Genomic DNA, 17,475 nt, shown 5'->3' on the forward strand with positions numbered 1-17,475 from the left:
TCAGTAAAAATTATTTGTTTAAAGTCACTAATAGATAAATTTCTTGGCTATCAGGGTACTAAGGAGTGAAACAATCTTCCGGCAGAGTTAAGGTGAATTTTTTTCCTGTTATATTTTTCAAAAAGCTGTAAAGGCGTATTGTTTTCAATGTTTTGATGATGATGAAACGGTTTAATAGCTTTATATCTGTTATAAATTCTCAGTACATCGACATAGGGATTTATGATTTGTTATCTAACCTAAATCAATTGATGAGATTAATGAGGACTATAAATCACAAGAATAGACCAGAGACAGCTCATCAATCAAACTTACCGATTTTTTCATAACACTAACCTCTACCCATCCTGTTTGATGCTGATGAACTGCAGTTGCAGGTTGGTGAACAAACCCAGAAGCAATTGTAAAAACAAGCAATTGCTAACAGTGTGTTTTGAGTCAGTCACTGTTTGATGTGTGTTCACTAACTAAAAGCCATTTGGGGGAGGGGAAAGAGAATGGGACTTGTATACCGTGGTGTTGTGTTTTTTTTTTTTTTTGTGGTTACACATTCAAAGCGTTTTATATATACAGTCATAGAAAACATAGAAAAAGATGGCAGAAAAGGGCTATAGCCACCAAGTCTGCCCATTCCAAATACCCGCCCCCTGGTTTCACTCCCTTAGGGATCCCATGTGAATATCCCATTTTCTCTTAAAATCTGACACGCTGTTGGCCTCAATCACCTGCAGTGGGAGTCTGTTCCAATGATCCACCACTCTTTCGGTGAAGAAGTATTTTCTGGAGTCGCCATGGAACTTCCCTCCCTGATTTTCAGCGGATGCCCCCTGGTGGTCGAGGGGCCCATGAAGTAGAAGGACTCTTCCGACTCGATACGGCCCGTGATGTACTTAAACGTTTCAATCATGTCTCCCCTCTCTCTTCGTTCCTCAAGAGAGTATAGCCTCAGTTTATTCAGTCTTTCTTCATATGTGAGATCCTTTAGCCCCAAGACCATCCTAGTGGCCATGCGTTGAACCGACTCGATTCTCAGCACATCCTTCCGGTAGTGTGGTCTCCAGAATTGAACACAATATTCCAAGTGAGGCCTCACCAAGGACCTGTATAGTGGCATCATGACTTCAGGTCTCCTGCTGACAAAACCTCTAAGGATACAACCCATCATTTGCCTTGCCCTGGAGGAAGCTTTCTCCACTTGCTTGGCAGCCTTCATGTCATCACTAATGATCACCCCTAAATCACATTCCGTCGTGGTCCTGGCCAAGGTCTCACCATTTAGTACGTAAGTTCTGTGCGGGTTTTTCTTACCCAGGTGCATTACCTTACACTTTTTAGCATTGAAGCCTAGTTGCCATGTTGCTGACCACTGTTCCAACAGCAGTAGATCCTGTGTCATATTATCAGGCAAACTGCTTTTACCTACTATGTGCAAAGTTTGGCGGCGTCGGCGAACAGTGATACCTTTCCTCTAAGTCCTTGGGTCATATCTCTTATGAAGAACACCAGTGTTCTTCAACCACCGGTCCATGGACCGGTGCCGGTCCACAAAAATTTCCTGCCGGTCCACAGGGCTGGCATGTGCATCAGGCCCAAAACTGTGTTTTTCAACTGCCGGTCCGCAGTGCGACCGATGTGTTGTTAATAAGATTGTATTGTGTGTGTATTTATGAAAAATGAATGGAAAAAATAGTGTTACAAGTAGGACTATGTGGGCAGGGTCTGGGGTAGAGATTGGGTAGAGAAGGGCAGGGTCTGGCCCACGACTTAGCCCAGTGTTCTTCAACCGCCGGTCTGTGGACCGATGCCGGTCCACAAAATAATTCTTTTATTTCTGCCGGTCCATAGGTGTAAAAAGGTTGAAGAACACTGGTCTACACTACAGGTACTTATTTTGTTATGGAGGATTAAGTGACTTGCCCAGGGACACAAGCACATTGGCTACGATTAAGTATTTCCTAGTTTAGGAAGTGTGTGGGTTTTGAGGGGAAAGGTTTAAGACTACCCACCTCTGTAATGTCAGCTCCAAACAATTGCCTGAAACAAAAGTAACTGCAAGCTTTTCAGGTGTTCCTTCAGAATTTTTAATATAAACCTTTTCTCGGTTGGAAAAAAAACAAAACACTTTAACGCAGTATGTACTAAAAATGATATTTTTTTTTTCTTTTTTTTAATTGCTTAGCTTTGATCTGCTTTTACCGAAGCGCTCAAATCGATGTCATATGAAATAAATAAACAGCCAAATCACAGACAGAAAAAAATAACCACTGAAATCAAAAGCAAAGCACAGAAAAGAAATACTCAGCACATTACAAAACCCCCCAAAGAACTAAACCTGTTAATTAAATATCCAGAAGTCCTCAACCTAACCCAGTTTATCGATCGAATCTAGCACGCGGGTCACTTCCGCCAGCCCCGCCTTTCTCTAATAACTCCGCCCCATTGGTGGCAAACTGACCACGCCCTCCTACAGTAGACCCTCCTCTTCTTCGGTGCCCTAGTGCTAATAGCGGGCTCGGCAGCCAATTCGTAGAGCGGAATTAGGATCTCTCCGGAGTCAGCCGCTAGGTTGATGCTGTTGACAGGATCCATTCGGCGCCTGGGAGTGCTGAGTTCACCGCAGACAGAGCTGATCCGGCAAAAAGGGCAGGTTAGTGCCGGCAGCCTCATGATAAGTCACCTGTAGAGGCGTACCTCTAGGGGCCAGGGGTGTCAAAGTCCCTCCTCGAGGGCCGGAATCCAGTCGGGTTTTCAGGATTTCCCCAATGAATATGCATTGAAAGCAGTGCATGCACATAGATCTCATGCATATTCATTGGGGAAATCCTGAAAACCCGACTGGATTCCGGCCCTCGAGGACCGACTTTGACACCTGTGCTTCTAGGCTGTACCTCTTCAACCCTTGTCCTCCCCCCCCCCCCATGCAACTGCCCCCTCTGCATCCCTTATCTGGTTAAAAGACAGAGAAACGAAGTATAGGAGTAAAGAAGTCATTTTTCCCAAACGGAAAGAGCTAGAGAATAGAGTGCCTTAAAGTGAACTTATTCATTTGGAGTCTGGAAAGGGGAAGCAATAAATGATCAGATTTGTGGATGACGCAAAGTGATTAAAACACAAACAGAATGAGAGGAAGTGTAGAAGGAATTTGCCAAACCGAGGAAGTGAAAATGAAATGAAATACAGACAAATGCAAAGTGATGCACCTAGGGAAAAATCAAACCACAGTAACTATCCATTCACAATTCAGGGAAAGACTGTTGGAGTTGTTATGGATAGTATGTTTAGGTGTGCAGTCATGATTATTAATACCCCTCAAATTCCAACATTTCTTTAGCACCAGCAATTAAATGATTAATTTTCTTGAGCTAATTCAATTCAATTAAAAAGGCAAGATACTGAAGGGAAAAGACTTTGGGATTTGCTAGGTATGAGGTACTTCCAAGTGATCCAGACTGGCCATTTTTGGACTAAAATGCTGGACTCAATGGATCTTTGGTCTGATTCAGCATGGTTCTTCTCCCCAAACTGCTTCTTTTCGGGAACAGGTAAAACGCGGACTTCGCAGACCTCATGGATCTTAACTGCACGTCCCTAAAAATCTTCATTTATTGACAGCTCAGGTTTCAGATTTCATGTCCGCAGGACCGTGTTTTAGCCCCTCATTCCTCCACCGTAAATGTTGCCGTTTCTGACCCCACGGATCTGTGCTGACCTATCGTAATAAATTTTACGTTATGATGGTTCCAATCGTAATTATTTTAGCAAAGTTTTGTATTATTCACCGTTATCATTTACGGCTATTGTAAACACAATGGCCCAATAGATGGGACAAATGATAGGTAGAAGGTGTACGGTATGTCCCATGCCATGGGACATACGATGGCAACGACATTTTTTTGGAATGTCCCGTCATCCGGGACCCACGATAGGAAAAGGTTAATTTGAGGAAAACTTCAGCTAAGGGAGGTCTGCGTTTTACCCCAGAGCTGTGGTAGGAAAATGTATTTTTGTTTGGTTTAAGTTGGTCTTGAACCCAGATCAGCAGGGCCCAAAACGGTGTCAAGTCAAAAGCGCGTCGGGACAAAGGCGAGCACAGACAACTGAGCGCAACGCGGAGCTGCGCACTGAAGTAAATGACTGTTTTAAAGGGCTCCGATGGGGTGTGTGTGTGTGGGAACCCCCCCACTTTACTTTATACAGATTGCGCCGCATTGTAATCCCCCACATTTACTGAAAACTTCACTTTTTCCCTAAAAACAGGGAAACAGTTAAGTTTCCAGTGTAATGAGGGGGATTACAACCCCCCAAACCCCCCACAATGTTGCCTCAATCTCTATTAAGTAAAGTGGGGGGGTGTTCCCCAACAAAACCCCCCGTCCGAGCCCCTATAAACACTCTTTTTCTTTGGCGCGCGCTTCCGTCTTGCGCTCAGTTGTCGGCGCGCGCCTTTGTCTTCGGCGGTTTTGTCTATGAACCCCCCAAGACAGCTACCCTAACCTCCAGGCTACTTTGGTAGCTTGTGAAATAACAAAGTTTTGCTACTTTTAGTCTCAGCATAGGTCATGGCTCTGACAGACCCCCATGCCAATTTAGCTCTGACGGATCCTAATGCTTTTCCCTCCCTATGCTGAGACTAAAAGTGGCAAAACTGTTTTTGCCCTGAGGTCCATGCCGCTTTTAGTCTCAGCATAGGTTCAGAAACGGCAACTTTTACGCCGGAGGAACGAGGGGCTAAAACGTGGACCTGCAGACATGAAATCTGAAACCTCAGCTGTCAATAAATGAAGATTTTTAAGGACGCGCAGTTAAGATCCGTATTTTACCCTTTCCCCTTCTTTTCATTCCTTATCTTCCTCTAAACTTCCCTTTTATCTTTTCAAAAACTGCCTCATCACCTTCCATTTCCTCTAAATTGTCTCCCTCATCTCTCATCTTCTATAAACTGTCTTCCCCATCCTTCACTGTCAGAGGGTGTCAGGTCAAAAGCGCGCCGGGATAAAGGCGCGCCGCCGCACCGCTCTAAATTACTGTGTTTAGTGCTGCGATGGGGGGACGTGGGGGGGAACCCCCCCCCCACTTTACTTAATAGACATCGCGCCGCGTTTTTAGGGAAAAAGTTCAGCTTACAGTAAAATGTGGAGGGTTACAACCCCCCAAACCCCCCCATAACGCCGGCGCGATGTCTATTAAGTAAACTGGGGGGGTTCCCCAACAAAACCCCCCATCGGAGCCCCTAAAAACTGTAATTTAGAGCGGCGCGGTAGCGCGTGCTGCGCTCAATTGTCGGCGCGCGCTTTTGTCTTTCGCGCCGTTGTCTATGAACCCTGTCAGAGATATAAGTATGTCTTAATCCTTACCCATTCTATATTGAATTTTCCATCAATCCCACCCACTCACAAAAAAATGTTCCATGACCTTTCACACAAGAAACATCAGTGTCTCGGTATCTATCTATTTACAGCATTACAAGGGGGGGCTGAAAGGTTCTCAGCCCAGCCAACCAACTTCCTAAATTCTGAGCGTCATTTTGCCACTGTAGCTGAAAAGTTATTTTATTTCGTTAAGTGCCAATTTGCAGAAACAAAATTCTGTTTTGACATTTCAGATCATTGTTTGAACCATATCCACACCATTATCGTCTTGGTTGGGCTGAGAACTTTTCAGCACCCCCTTTTCACTATGAAATCAATTTATATTTGTTCAAATGGTCTATTGTTCAGTTAATTTATTAAAGTAATCTTCAAACTCATGGCAACATCTAAACTAAACTAAACTAAACCTTGGGTTTATATACCGCACCATCTCAGTAAATGCAGAGCTCGGCACGGTTTACAGGAATTAGGATGAGAGAGGAACTCCAGTGGAGAGTTTAAGAGTTCGATGTAAAAGGGTGGGGAAGGTGGGAGAGGCCTAAGAGGGGGGAAATGTTACAGTTTTGAGAATAGCCAGGTTTTTAGGTGTTTATGGAAAAGTTGGAGGGAGCTTGAGGATCGGAGCGGGGAGGTAAGGTTATTCCAGATCTCAGTGATTTTAAAGGGGAGGGATGACCCAAGTTTGCCTGCATGAGAAATACCTTTTGTGGAAGGGAAGGATAGTTTAAGAGTTTGGGAGGATCTGGAGGAGGTTGGGGAGTTCCAGGATAGAGGGATAACGGCAGGAAGGATGCCATGTAGGATCTTGTAGGCTAGGCACGCACATTTGAAGTGGATCCTGGAGATTACTGGGAGCCAATGGAGCTTAGATAGGAGTGGCGAGACGTGATCAAATTTGCTTTTCGCGAAAATTCCATGATATTGATCCAAGGGCAAGTAGTGGCTTCCTCCATGTCTGTCTCAATAGCAGACTATGAACTTTTCCAACAGAAACTTGTCCAAACCTTTTTTGAACCCAGCTACGCTAACCACTATTACCGCATCCTCTGGCAACAAGTTCTAGAGGTTTAACTCTTATTGAGTGAAAAAGAAGTTTTTCTCCTATTTGTTTTAAAGGTATTTCCATGTAACTTAATTGAGTGTCCCCTAGCTTTTGTCATTTTCGCTGCTCTGGTCTTAGTATTTTATAAAGGCACATAAGCACCTATGTTTCTTTATAAAAAGTTTAAAAAGGGTGGAGCTTAATAACATAACATAAAATTTTATTTGTATACTGCAATACAGTGTGAAGTTCAATGCGGTTAACAGGAATTAAGTAGAAGACCATACATGTAAGGTGAGGATATAAGTACAAATAACATGAGATCATTGGCTTCCAGTCGTCTTCAGAGTTCAATATAAAGAACCCTGACCCCTTTTGCCTTCCCTCCGCTCAAGGGCACTCAGCGCAAGAAGATGTTTGACAACCTTCTTGCGATGCAAGCAGCAAAACTTAACCACTCCATCTCCAACCTGCTGACGGCAACGGGCAACCTCAAAACATTTCAAAAAGAAATCAAAACCCTGCTTTTCAAAAAATTTATCCAGACATCTTAACATCCCCCTTCCCCCTCCTCCCAGATAAATTCCCCTCCCAAAGCCTCCACTTAGGTAATCTCTTCCTCCTCAAAACACCAACCAAGAATACAGATCCCTGAAATGTAATGCAATCTTATTTGTAACCTAACTGTAACCTATTTGTTATATTACCTAGAAATGTACAGTCATCTTACTATCAAAAAAAATATATATATATTGTAACTTCACTGGAAATGTCTAGTCAGCTCTTTTGTAATCCACCTTGAACTGCAAGGCATAGGCGGAATAGAAGTCACTAATGTAATGTAATGTAATTTCTGTATGGAAACATCCCAGAATTACTTAATTGTAATATCTACAGCTATACACCAAAAAGATCTTTGTGTTCTGAGAGTTTAGCCTTATTGAAGACGTCTGTGAATCCAAGACTTGATGAGACTGGTAAAAGGACTTTCTGTTGTGCAGGAGTTAAATTATGGAACTCCTTAGTGGGTCAGATACAAAATTGCTGTGAAAAGGATAGATTTAGAAAATTACTAAAGACGCAGCTATTCGTAGATGCCTTTTTTAAAGTTATTTCGGCTAGAATTGATGAATTACTTGTGAACTGTGCTGTTCATGTTGTGGTGTTTTCCTGAGGATTGCCTGTAGATCTATTTTACTACATTTGTATTTTTTAAAGTATTTGTTTTAGTTTGTTTCCCTTTTAACATTGTGTATGTAAATCATGTAAACCATTTAGTTTTAAACGGTATATCTTGGCATGCCTTTTGATTTCATTACCTGTTCCTGCAAGATTGTGAAAATGTTTCATTTGCTCATTGTTCCTTTGTTTTCTTGAAAATTCTAATAAATAATATTGAACATAAAATAAATAAATAAAATCATGGAAAGGTAATACGAGAAGAACTTGAGTAGAACAGCTTTCGAATATCGGTCCATAGAGCTTTTCCGTCGTGTTGAGGAGCGTGGGACTTTTTGGACTTGCCATGTCGTCCAATGCTTCTGGATAACTTGCAGATTATTTGGGTAGGATGGTGAAACTAAGGGCTCCTTTTACGAAGGCGCGTTAGGGCCTTAACGCACGGAATAGCGCACGCTACATTGCCGCACGCGCTAGCTGCTACTGCCTCCTTTTGAGCAGGCGGTAGATTTTCAGCTAGCGCGCGCTATAGCACGCACATATCCGGTGCGTGCGCTAAAACGCTTAGTGCACCTTTGTAAAAGGAGCCCTAAGAATTGCTTGTAATTCCCCCCCCCCAAAAAAAAAAAGCTATTATGCTAGATAAAACTGACAAATATGGTATAGATCAGTGGTTTCAAACTTGCGGCCCAAGGGCCACATGTGGCCCGCCAGGTACTATTTTGAGGCCCTCGGTATGTTTCTCATAATCACAAAAGTAAAATAAAACAGTTTCTTGATCATGTCTCTTTAGCTTTAAATTACAATATTATTATTAAGACTTAGCCAAAAGGAAAGATTTATAAACTATAAAGAGTTTTAACCTCATGCAAAATTGTCATTTCTTTAATAAGACATTAACTATTTTTTCTGAGGCCCTCCAAGTACCTACAAATCCAAAATGTGGCCCTGCAAAGGGTTTGAGTTTGAGACCACTGGCTTAACTGTAACCATGACATCCTGTTTGTCTTTGGGAAGCAGAGCTGAGATTGTGATGTCATAATGCCTCATTCCACCAATAAGAGCCAGCCTCATCAGTGATGTCACAATGGCTTGATTGTCCTGTTCTCCCCTCAGCCCTCCAACCCAGCCAGCAGATTAACCGTTCCCCTTAACTCAGTAGTTTCAAACTTGCGGCCCACCAGGTACTATTTGGAGACCCTCGGTATGTTTATCATAATCACAAAAGTAAAATAAAAGTTTATTGATCATATATCTCTTTAGCTATAAATTACAATATTATTATTAAGACTTAGCCAAAAGGAAAGATTTATAAACTATAAAGACTTTTACCTCATGCAAAATTGTCATTTCTTTAATAAGACATTAACTATTTTTTTCTGAGGCCCTCTAAGTACCTACAAATCCAAAATGTGGCCCTGCAAAGGGTTTGAGTTTGAGACCACTGGTATAGATAGAAGAGGTGCAAAGTTATTCTTTCAGAAAGCTGTATTGGCAGACATGGGTACCAGCACTGGTAAAGCATCTTACAGCCAATTTCGACCATATTGCTAGCTGTGGAAACTTTTAGCAGTGGTTGAAAAATCCATCCCAGTTCTTTCTCAGTGCAATGCTGTCCCAATTCTTGCATTGGGTGATAAAATACTTAACGAGGTGGTGCCTCTTTTCAAGGCAATTTCCATCGTTCCTGGTCAGGGTTGGGATCCAGACTGTCCCTTAGCTATGCACACTTGGCCCAGATGATAGAAAATGAGCTCTCTTCTTCCTCTTCACCCTCCCCCCCCACAATATTTTGACTTTGGGTGGACACAGTTCATACAAACATAAGCAACTGCTCTATGGGTAGCTGTGGATGCTTGAGCACCCCAGTAAAAAGATCTGTTTCCTACCTAGATCATCTCCTCAATCTTCTGGACCTGCAAATGTTCTCTAGGTTTATGGGATAGAAACATCCATGTACATTTTTTACTCTGGAGCTTTGAAACTTGCTATGTGATAGTAAATGTAGCAGATTCTTGCTTGGGATGGGGTCATTTTTGAGAATGAGTGTTGATATACGCATCCTATGAGGGGTTTCTAAATTTGCTATTCGTCACAGGTGCTGGTTGAGCTGTCAGAAAAATGCCCCCAGGGGTTTACTTCCCTGCTGACTTCTGGGCAAAAGAACAAAACAAGAACATCTTAATAGATTTTCTGCTACCTACAGGCATCTATATAACATTTTCTGTGCCTCGCAATGCCAGCCTGGGCAACATCAAACAGGTGAGTGTGTGTGTGTTCAGTGTGAAGATGTGTAAGTATATAAGCCAGTGTCGGGGGAAATAACGGCTGGATGGCAGGGGCTTTCTTGGCTAATGGGTCCTTCCTTCAAAATGTTTCATTGCAATTACTTTTGTTTGGTCTAATTTACTGTGCACTTTTTATATTTTCAAAATGTGCATAAAAAGTGGCCTACCAGTACATGCCCTGCTTTTTTTTTTCTACAAGTGTGAGGGCAAGAAGGCTTTGGATTTTAACTCAAGATCTCTCAGCAGTAGTCAAAGCAAGTTACATTCAGGTATAGTAGGTCTTCCCTGTCCCAGAGGGCTTAAATCTAAGGGGCTGTTGCAGTAAGTCAAGTTATGCATGAGTGCAGCAGTTATGCGTGATTTCCGGCACTAATCTAACTCCTGATGCAGAAAAATAGATCAATGTGGGAAAATCAGTAAAGAATCACCGCATTAAAGGGTAGTGCAATAGGTATGCCCCACAAACATCCTCTACCCTCCCCCTTACCCCCCCTAAAAAAGGCAATGGGGATGCCCATTCCCTTCTTCCACCGGAGGACCCCCAAAACCTCCCATCCCAAACCTTTCATGGAAATTGAGAGCACTCCTCCTCCAAGGCCCGCCTGTCCAAAATGGTGGGCCTTCTCCTCCCTGGTGCATCATGTGATGCACAGGGAGAAGCCTAAGGCCCTGATTGGCTCAGATTCCGAGTTAGGAGCGATTTTTTTTTTAATTGGGTGATGCTCAGCACAAATGGCATGCAAATCATATGCATGCTATTTGTACGGATTAGCCCAGAAAAAGGGGGGAGAAACTGTACCTGGTGCCTGCTCAGAAGAGCAAATTGTTAGGACAACTCTTCTAAGCAGGCCCAGTAGTTCCCAGGCTCCCCTGTCCCAAGCCCACTGCCAAAAACCTCCTCCCTAGTCTGCAATCAGCTGAGCCGGCAGGGAGGGAGAGGGAGCCATGATCAACTGAGCCATGATCAGTTGAGCAACTGGCTCAGCTGATCACGGCTTCGGAGCCGGCTCAGTTGATCACGGTTTAGTGCTGGCTCAACTGATCACGCAGGGGAGAAGAGGTTTGGGATGCTTTTTTTTTTTTTTAAACGCTGGAAATGGGCGCAGCTGTTGTGCGTGTGTTGTGTGCCTGTGTGTTCCGCACATAGGCGTGGGACATACACTCACACAACACATGCACAAACAGCTACCGGCAGCTCCACACTTGACGGTAAATTTTGCCTGTAAAAGGTGTGCATTCCCTTTGAAGCATTACAAGGAGTGTTCTTTTAAATACTGATAAACTCTTTGTAATGCATTTGGATAGGGTTCTCGATGACTGCTAGAGCAATCGGTAAATGCCTCTGAGAACCCTTTTGATAGGGTTACCCTATGGCTCCAGAAAAAGGAGGACGGATTGAGATATCCGGGTTTTACTTCCATTGCTTTCAGTGGATGTAACATGTAGATGTCTCAATCCGTCCTCCTTACCTCCATTGTTTTCAATAGAAGTAAAACCCGGATGTCTCAATCCGTCCTCCTTTTTATGGAGCCATATGGTAACCCTACTTTTTGTGCATCGGAGGCTGAGCTGTCGTGCACATAAGATTGGTTACAAGCAGTCTTGTATGCAAAGCAAACTTTTGTGCATCCTGCCCTCGGTGAAAATGTCTTTGCAACTGAATACCAGCCTAGGTAGAGTAGGTAAATTCTGGAGACAAGAGCAAGTCTTCATTTTGGGGGAAATGTGGGGCACTTGGGTCACTTGACAGCAGTAAACATTACCCGTATTAGTTCAGTTTTGTGTGGAAATTTCACCTTCCCCTTCCTCCAGCACTTTACATAGAAACATAGAAATAGACGGCAGATAAGGGCCACGGCCCATCTAGTCTGCCCACCGCAATGACCCTTCCCCACCTAACTCAGTGAATAGATCCCACGTGTCTATCCCATTTGGCCTTAAAATCAGGCACGCTGCTGGCCTCAGTGACCTGAAGTGGAAGATTATTCCAGCGGTCAACCACTCTTTCAGTGAAAAAGAATTTCCTGGTGTCACCGTGCAGTTTCCCTCCCCTGATTTTCCACGGGTGCCCCCTGGTTGCCGTGGGACCCTTGAGAAGGAAGATATCTTCTTCCACTTCGATGCGACCCGTGAGATACTTGAACGTCTCGATCATGTCTCCCCTCTCTCTGCGTTCCTCGAGTGAGTAGAGCTGTAACTTATCCAGCCTTTCCTCGTACGGGAGATCCTTGAGACCCGCGATCATCCGGGTGGCCATTCTCTGGAATGGCCACCCGGATGATCGCGGGTCTCAAGGATCTCTAAATTATTGCTGAATCAGGGTGGGGATTATATCTCCAAATCTAGGGAGAGATGAGTATATTAGAAAGGATTCAGAAATCAAGTTTCAAGTTTATTTATTATTTGATTAATCGCCTATTCCAAATTCTAAGCGATGTACAAATTAGTAAAATAAATTGTCTAAAATATACATAAAATAGACCATATAATTAACAAGGGGATAAGTCACAAAACAAACTAATTAAGATAAGACAAGAATACAATAGGACAGGTGGGATAGAAATACAATCTTAGATAGGAAAGAATCAACAATTAAAGGTAAAACACAACAGGAATCGAAGGACAAATAAATAGGTAAAATAAAAGTAGACAAAAGAGCAATTAACGAAAGAGCAAATTAACATTTCAATTAAGTATGTAGGGTGTCTATTTACTAGCTGTGAAGAATGATAGGGAAAAAGAAGTGATTTAAAGCTTGCAGAGATCCTTCAGGCCATCGTTCAAACTCTCCACTCTCTGCCCGACAACATTTTGGTTTCTTCCAGAGTCTGTGGCATCATGCACAATATGAACCGTTCTACCACATGCTCAGTGAGCCTCAGGCGTATGTCTTCACATGCATTAATCAGACAGCGGAGCAACAGGAGCTGGAGGATGAGCAGCGCAGACTCTGTGACATTCAACCCTTCCTGCCAGTGCTACGCCTGGTGGCTCGAGAGGGAGACCGGGTGCAGAAACTTATCAATTCACACATTAGTCTGCTGATTGGGAAAGGTGAGAGAAGCTATTCCGTACCAATTCTGGAATGTGCTGGATGTGGGTGAGGCATAAGGAGCATTACGTGTCACTGGTGTGAGAGCGTGGACTGAGGGGGTCATGAAGAGCATTATATGGGCAGGTGTGAGAGTAGAAACTGTAGGGGATTTGCAGCATTGTGAACTTCTGTATTAATGTGAGAGAAGTCACAAGGCATGTCTTTCATCGCTGGTGTGAGAACATAGGCTTTGGGGGTCTTGGAGAACACTAGTGGGCCATGAAAGAGTCACAAAAAGCATCATTGATGTGAGAGTACAGATATTTTTTTTTGGGGGGGGTGGGGGTAGAGTGTGTCATGCGGAGCATTCCATATACTGTGTAACAGTATATGCAATGTTATGTGTCATTAGTGTGAGACCATGAGCTTGAGGGGGTGTCCATAGGGATTGTCACATAACACTGGAGTTCAAAGGCAAGCTAGGGAGGCATCATGGGAAACAACTTGTGAAAGTGTCTCCCCCCCCCCCCCCCCCCGTTCTTCAGCTTTGCCTGTTGTTTCTCCCTCAGGTTTACATGACTTTGATTCAGTGGGTGATCTGGAGGTACGTGACTTCCGTTCCAAGATGCGCCAGTTTTGCGAGGAGAAAGCGGCGGAAAGGCAGCAGCTGGGCTGGGAGGCATGGATGGAGTACAGCTTTCCACTGCAGCTGGAGCCCTCTGCCAGGTTGTTGAAGATGGGCATCTTCCATATAAACAGCAAGAACATTATTGTCAACATCAAGTTTGAGTCTAGTGAGGTGAGGGTTGATGACAAGACTTGATTTGTGTCTGGCAAAGTGAAAGTCAGTGGGGTGGGATTGGGGGTGGGGTGGGGTGGGGGGTGAACAGACCTCTGTGGCCTGGGTCTGTGTATCCATGTGGATGTGTTTGGAAGGTCAGGGTTTATGGTTTAAGGTTATTTAATATACCTCCTTAACAATAACAAAATGATTAACAATAAAAATAATAGGAAAAAAACCGCACACACAAGGAACGCCAGTAAAAACAAGAAAGCTGAGAACAGAAAAGGGAAAAAAATTAGGAGGAAAAAAAAATACTGCATTAATATACCTTCACAGCGCCAGAAGCTGCCAATTCCACATTAAAACCCTCTTTTACCAAGTCACGGTAGAAGTTTCTACTGCAGCTTAGTAAAAGGGGGTGTGAGGGGGGGGGGGTTGTTAAAAGATTTATTGAAAAGATGAGCTTTAAATAAGGATCTGAATTTAAAATAGTTGACCGATTGATTGGTGGAGAGAATTCCAGAGAGTGGGAAAGACATGGAGGAAAAAAAGCTCTATTTTGAGTTGAGTCCTAATGAACTTGGTGCACTAGTGGAATCTGAAGATGTTGATCATTTAAGGGACAATAAGAAAAAATAAGAGAAGATAAGTACAATGGAGTGGTAGAATGAATAGATGTAAAAGTAAAAAAATAAGAATCTTAAACTGCCATGACTCTTGGGGCCCATCATTCTTGGAAAAACTGTTTTGTACTCACATTGTTTCGTGCAAGTCAACGGCATGTTTGACTCTGGAGAGGAGTAGAGAGAAATGTACTTATTTTAGTATTTATACACCGCTTATAGCCTAAACGGTTTACATTCAGGTACAGCACAGTTACTTACCTATAACAGTTTTATTCGGGGACAGCAGCAGATGTTCTTACAGATGGGTGACATCTCCCTCGGAGCCCGAGTACGGACAGTACAAAAGTGAAATATCACTTCAAAAACAAAAGGTCGAAGACCACCTGTACCGTGCATGTGTGGGTACTTTCCTGCCCGCCGCCAGCTCACAGGACCACCAATTCAGTAACAAAGCTAAAAAGCCAACTAGGGTAGGAGGACGGGTTGTAAGAATATCTGCCTGCTGTCCCCAGATAACACCTGTTACAGGTAAGTAACTGCTATATCCCAGGACACCATAATTGTCATAGGTCCTAGATTTTTTTTTATCTTCAATTATTTAACCTTTCACTCCCCTCCCATGTCAAGTTTTGCACCCAGCCCCAGCCCTGCCAGGCACTGCTGAAAGCCCCCTTCCCTCCCAGACTTTCCACCTTGTCCCCTCTCCCTGTCCGTCCATTTGTCCTATCTCCTCTGCTGCTGGAAACCCTGGTGGTCCAGAGGTGCAGTGGGCAGGAGCGAGAATTTGCGGGAGCTAGTCAGGAAGCCGCTCAGTGACTGAAGAAACCTGATCTTGCGGCAGCCACCGACTGGGTTAGCAGTGGGGCAGGTGCATAGAAAGCTCGCTCCTGCCCACTGTGCCTCTGGACCACCAGGGATTCCAGCGGCAGAGAAGATAAGACGGACAAGGTGCAGAGCTCATAATTTAGATTATCAGCGTATAAGATGCACCCCTTATTTTAAGTTTATTTTGAGGGGCAAAAAGTGCCTACTATATGCCGGCAAATACGGTCTACTCATCTTATTTAAAGCTATGGCTAGGGGTTTTTTGTTCCGACCCAGAACTGTTTTGCCGAAGCTTTTTCAAGGAAGTTCTCCTAGAAAAACAAAATTCTATGCTTGCCAACTGAATTATAAACTACAGTTTTTATATGACATTCTACAGAAAATGTCTCTGTATTCCAAATTTTATTCCATCTGAACATCTCCCTTCTTATCAGCATCTTGAACGTGACCTTCTTGAAATAAGAAAATACATGGTATGGGCTTCTTGGCTCTACAGAAAACTAAAAACTGGCGGCCTGATGAGCCGGTGGTAAGCAGGAAATAACCCATGTGCAGTATGGACAATCTTCAACCTTTTGTTTTTAAAGCAATATTTCACTTTTGTATTGTCCTTATCCGGGCTCCATAGGAGACATCTCCCATCTGTAAGAATATGCTGCCTGCTTGTCCTGGGATAATCAGTTATTTTTCCCTATCTGTTCCGGTGGGCTTACAATCTGACTGGTGTACCTGGGGCAGTGGGGTGTTAAGTGACTTGCCCAGGGTCCCAAGGAGCAGCCTAGGGTAGGTCACAGAGCCTTATCTCCACTTGAACTTAATGGAGCGATCTCTCTTTTCTCTACAGGAGAGTTTCACGCTGCAGATTTCTGCTAAAGAGTTCCCACTGGCACTTGTGCGCTCTGCACTGAAAAAGAAAGCCATAGTCTTTCGGCAACAGAACAAAGAAGAGCCAGAAGACTACACACTGAAAGTGAATGGCTGCTCCGATTATATCTATGGGCAGTACCCACTCTGTCAGTTCAAGGTACGTGCCTCTACTAGGGCACCCAGGGGAATTCCGGAGAAGTCCTGGGATGGGGATCATTCGGACAGTATTGCAGCTATTCTGCATCTCCTTGTATGTTAGCAAATTATCAAGGTTAGAGTCTCCAGGTTTTACACAGTCACATAGAATATGATGGCAGATAAAGTCCTGCATGCTCCATCTACTCTACCTAACAATGTGGTCAGAACCACACCCGCCACTCTGTGATGGTCACACTCCTTCATGAGCAAAAATAGACATCCTAAATAGGTAGGGTTACCATATTTCAAACGGCAAAATCCTGGATGTATGGCCACGTCCTGTTCCACCTCAAACCCCGCCCAATTATTCCTCAAACCTCACCCCATTCTGCCCCCAGCCCCACCCCCCCATAGCCTTGTATCTTCTTTCCTGCCGGATCTGGAGGACCTCTGAGCACAAGTGGATGCATGTGATGTCATTCGCACATGCTTAGAGGCCCTCCAGATGCAGCAGGTCTTTCCAAAACCCAGACAAACTGCCAGGTTTCGGAAAGTCCGTCCGGGCAACCAGACAGTCCTCTAAAAAGAGGACATTTTCCCCGGACGTCTGGTAAACCTGCAAATAGGGTTGTCTGCCACCAGTTCTATTTGACACAGTTGTGAATAAATGGTTTTATAATTTTGGTTGCAGCATTCGTTGTCAGTACTTGATTAAAGCAGAAAGCCAACAATACTGCTGACAAGTGGTAGACTTCAGAGGGTGGTGGTCAACGGCACCCTTTTTGAGACATCGGATGTGACCAGTGGAGTGCCACAGGGCTCAGTCCTGGGTCCATTCCTTTTTAACATATTCATAAGGGACTTGTCCCGAGGGCTTCAGGTTAAAGTAACACTATTCGCCGATGACGCCAAAATATGTAATATAGTAAGTGAAAGCAATCGGCAGGATAGTATGACGCAGGATCTGCTTACGTTGGAAAACTGGTCCTCGACATGGCAGCTGGGCTTCAACGCTAAGAAATGTAAGGTCATGCATCTCGGCAGCGGAAATCCATGCAAAACTTACACCTTAAATGGAGAAACATTAGCTAGGACTTCAGAAGAACGAGACTTGGAAGTAATCATCAGTGCAGACATGAAGGCTGCCAAACAAGTAGAGAAGGCCTCATCCAAGGCAAGGCAAATGATGGGATGTATCAGTAGAAGCTTCATCAGCCTCAAACCTGAAGTCATAATGCCACTATACAGAACCATGGTCAGACCTCATCTGGAATACTGTGTGCAATTCTGGAGGCCACATTACCATAAAGACGTGCTTAGAGT

The 17,475-nt window shown here is 43.8% G+C and overlaps 1 protein-coding gene across 5 annotated transcripts in view; it reads left to right on the forward strand.

Annotated features, from left to right (window-relative positions):
• The first annotated feature begins 2,484 nt into the window (after window positions 1-2,484).
• PIK3CD (phosphatidylinositol-4,5-bisphosphate 3-kinase catalytic subunit delta) overlaps window positions 2,485-17,475 on the forward strand; it is a 64,848-nt gene continuing 49,857 nt past the window's right edge. For all 5 annotated transcript variants that reach the window (XM_033922672.1, XM_033922668.1, XM_033922669.1 and 2 more), the window contains exons 1-5: window positions 2,485-2,647; window positions 9,689-9,852; window positions 12,704-12,932; window positions 13,482-13,711; window positions 15,992-16,171. In XM_033922672.1, coding sequence (XP_033778563.1) covers window positions 9,712-9,852; window positions 12,704-12,932; window positions 13,482-13,711; window positions 15,992-16,171 — 780 coding nt within the window. In that variant the 5' untranslated portion in view covers window positions 2,485-2,647; window positions 9,689-9,711. The remainder of the gene's footprint in view (window positions 2,648-9,688; window positions 9,853-12,703; window positions 12,933-13,481; window positions 13,712-15,991; window positions 16,172-17,475) is intronic.

Source organism: Geotrypetes seraphini, chromosome 15 (assembly GCF_902459505.1).
Source record: "Geotrypetes seraphini chromosome 15, aGeoSer1.1, whole genome shotgun sequence".
Classification (NCBI taxonomy): domain Eukaryota; kingdom Metazoa; phylum Chordata; class Amphibia; order Gymnophiona; family Dermophiidae; genus Geotrypetes; species Geotrypetes seraphini.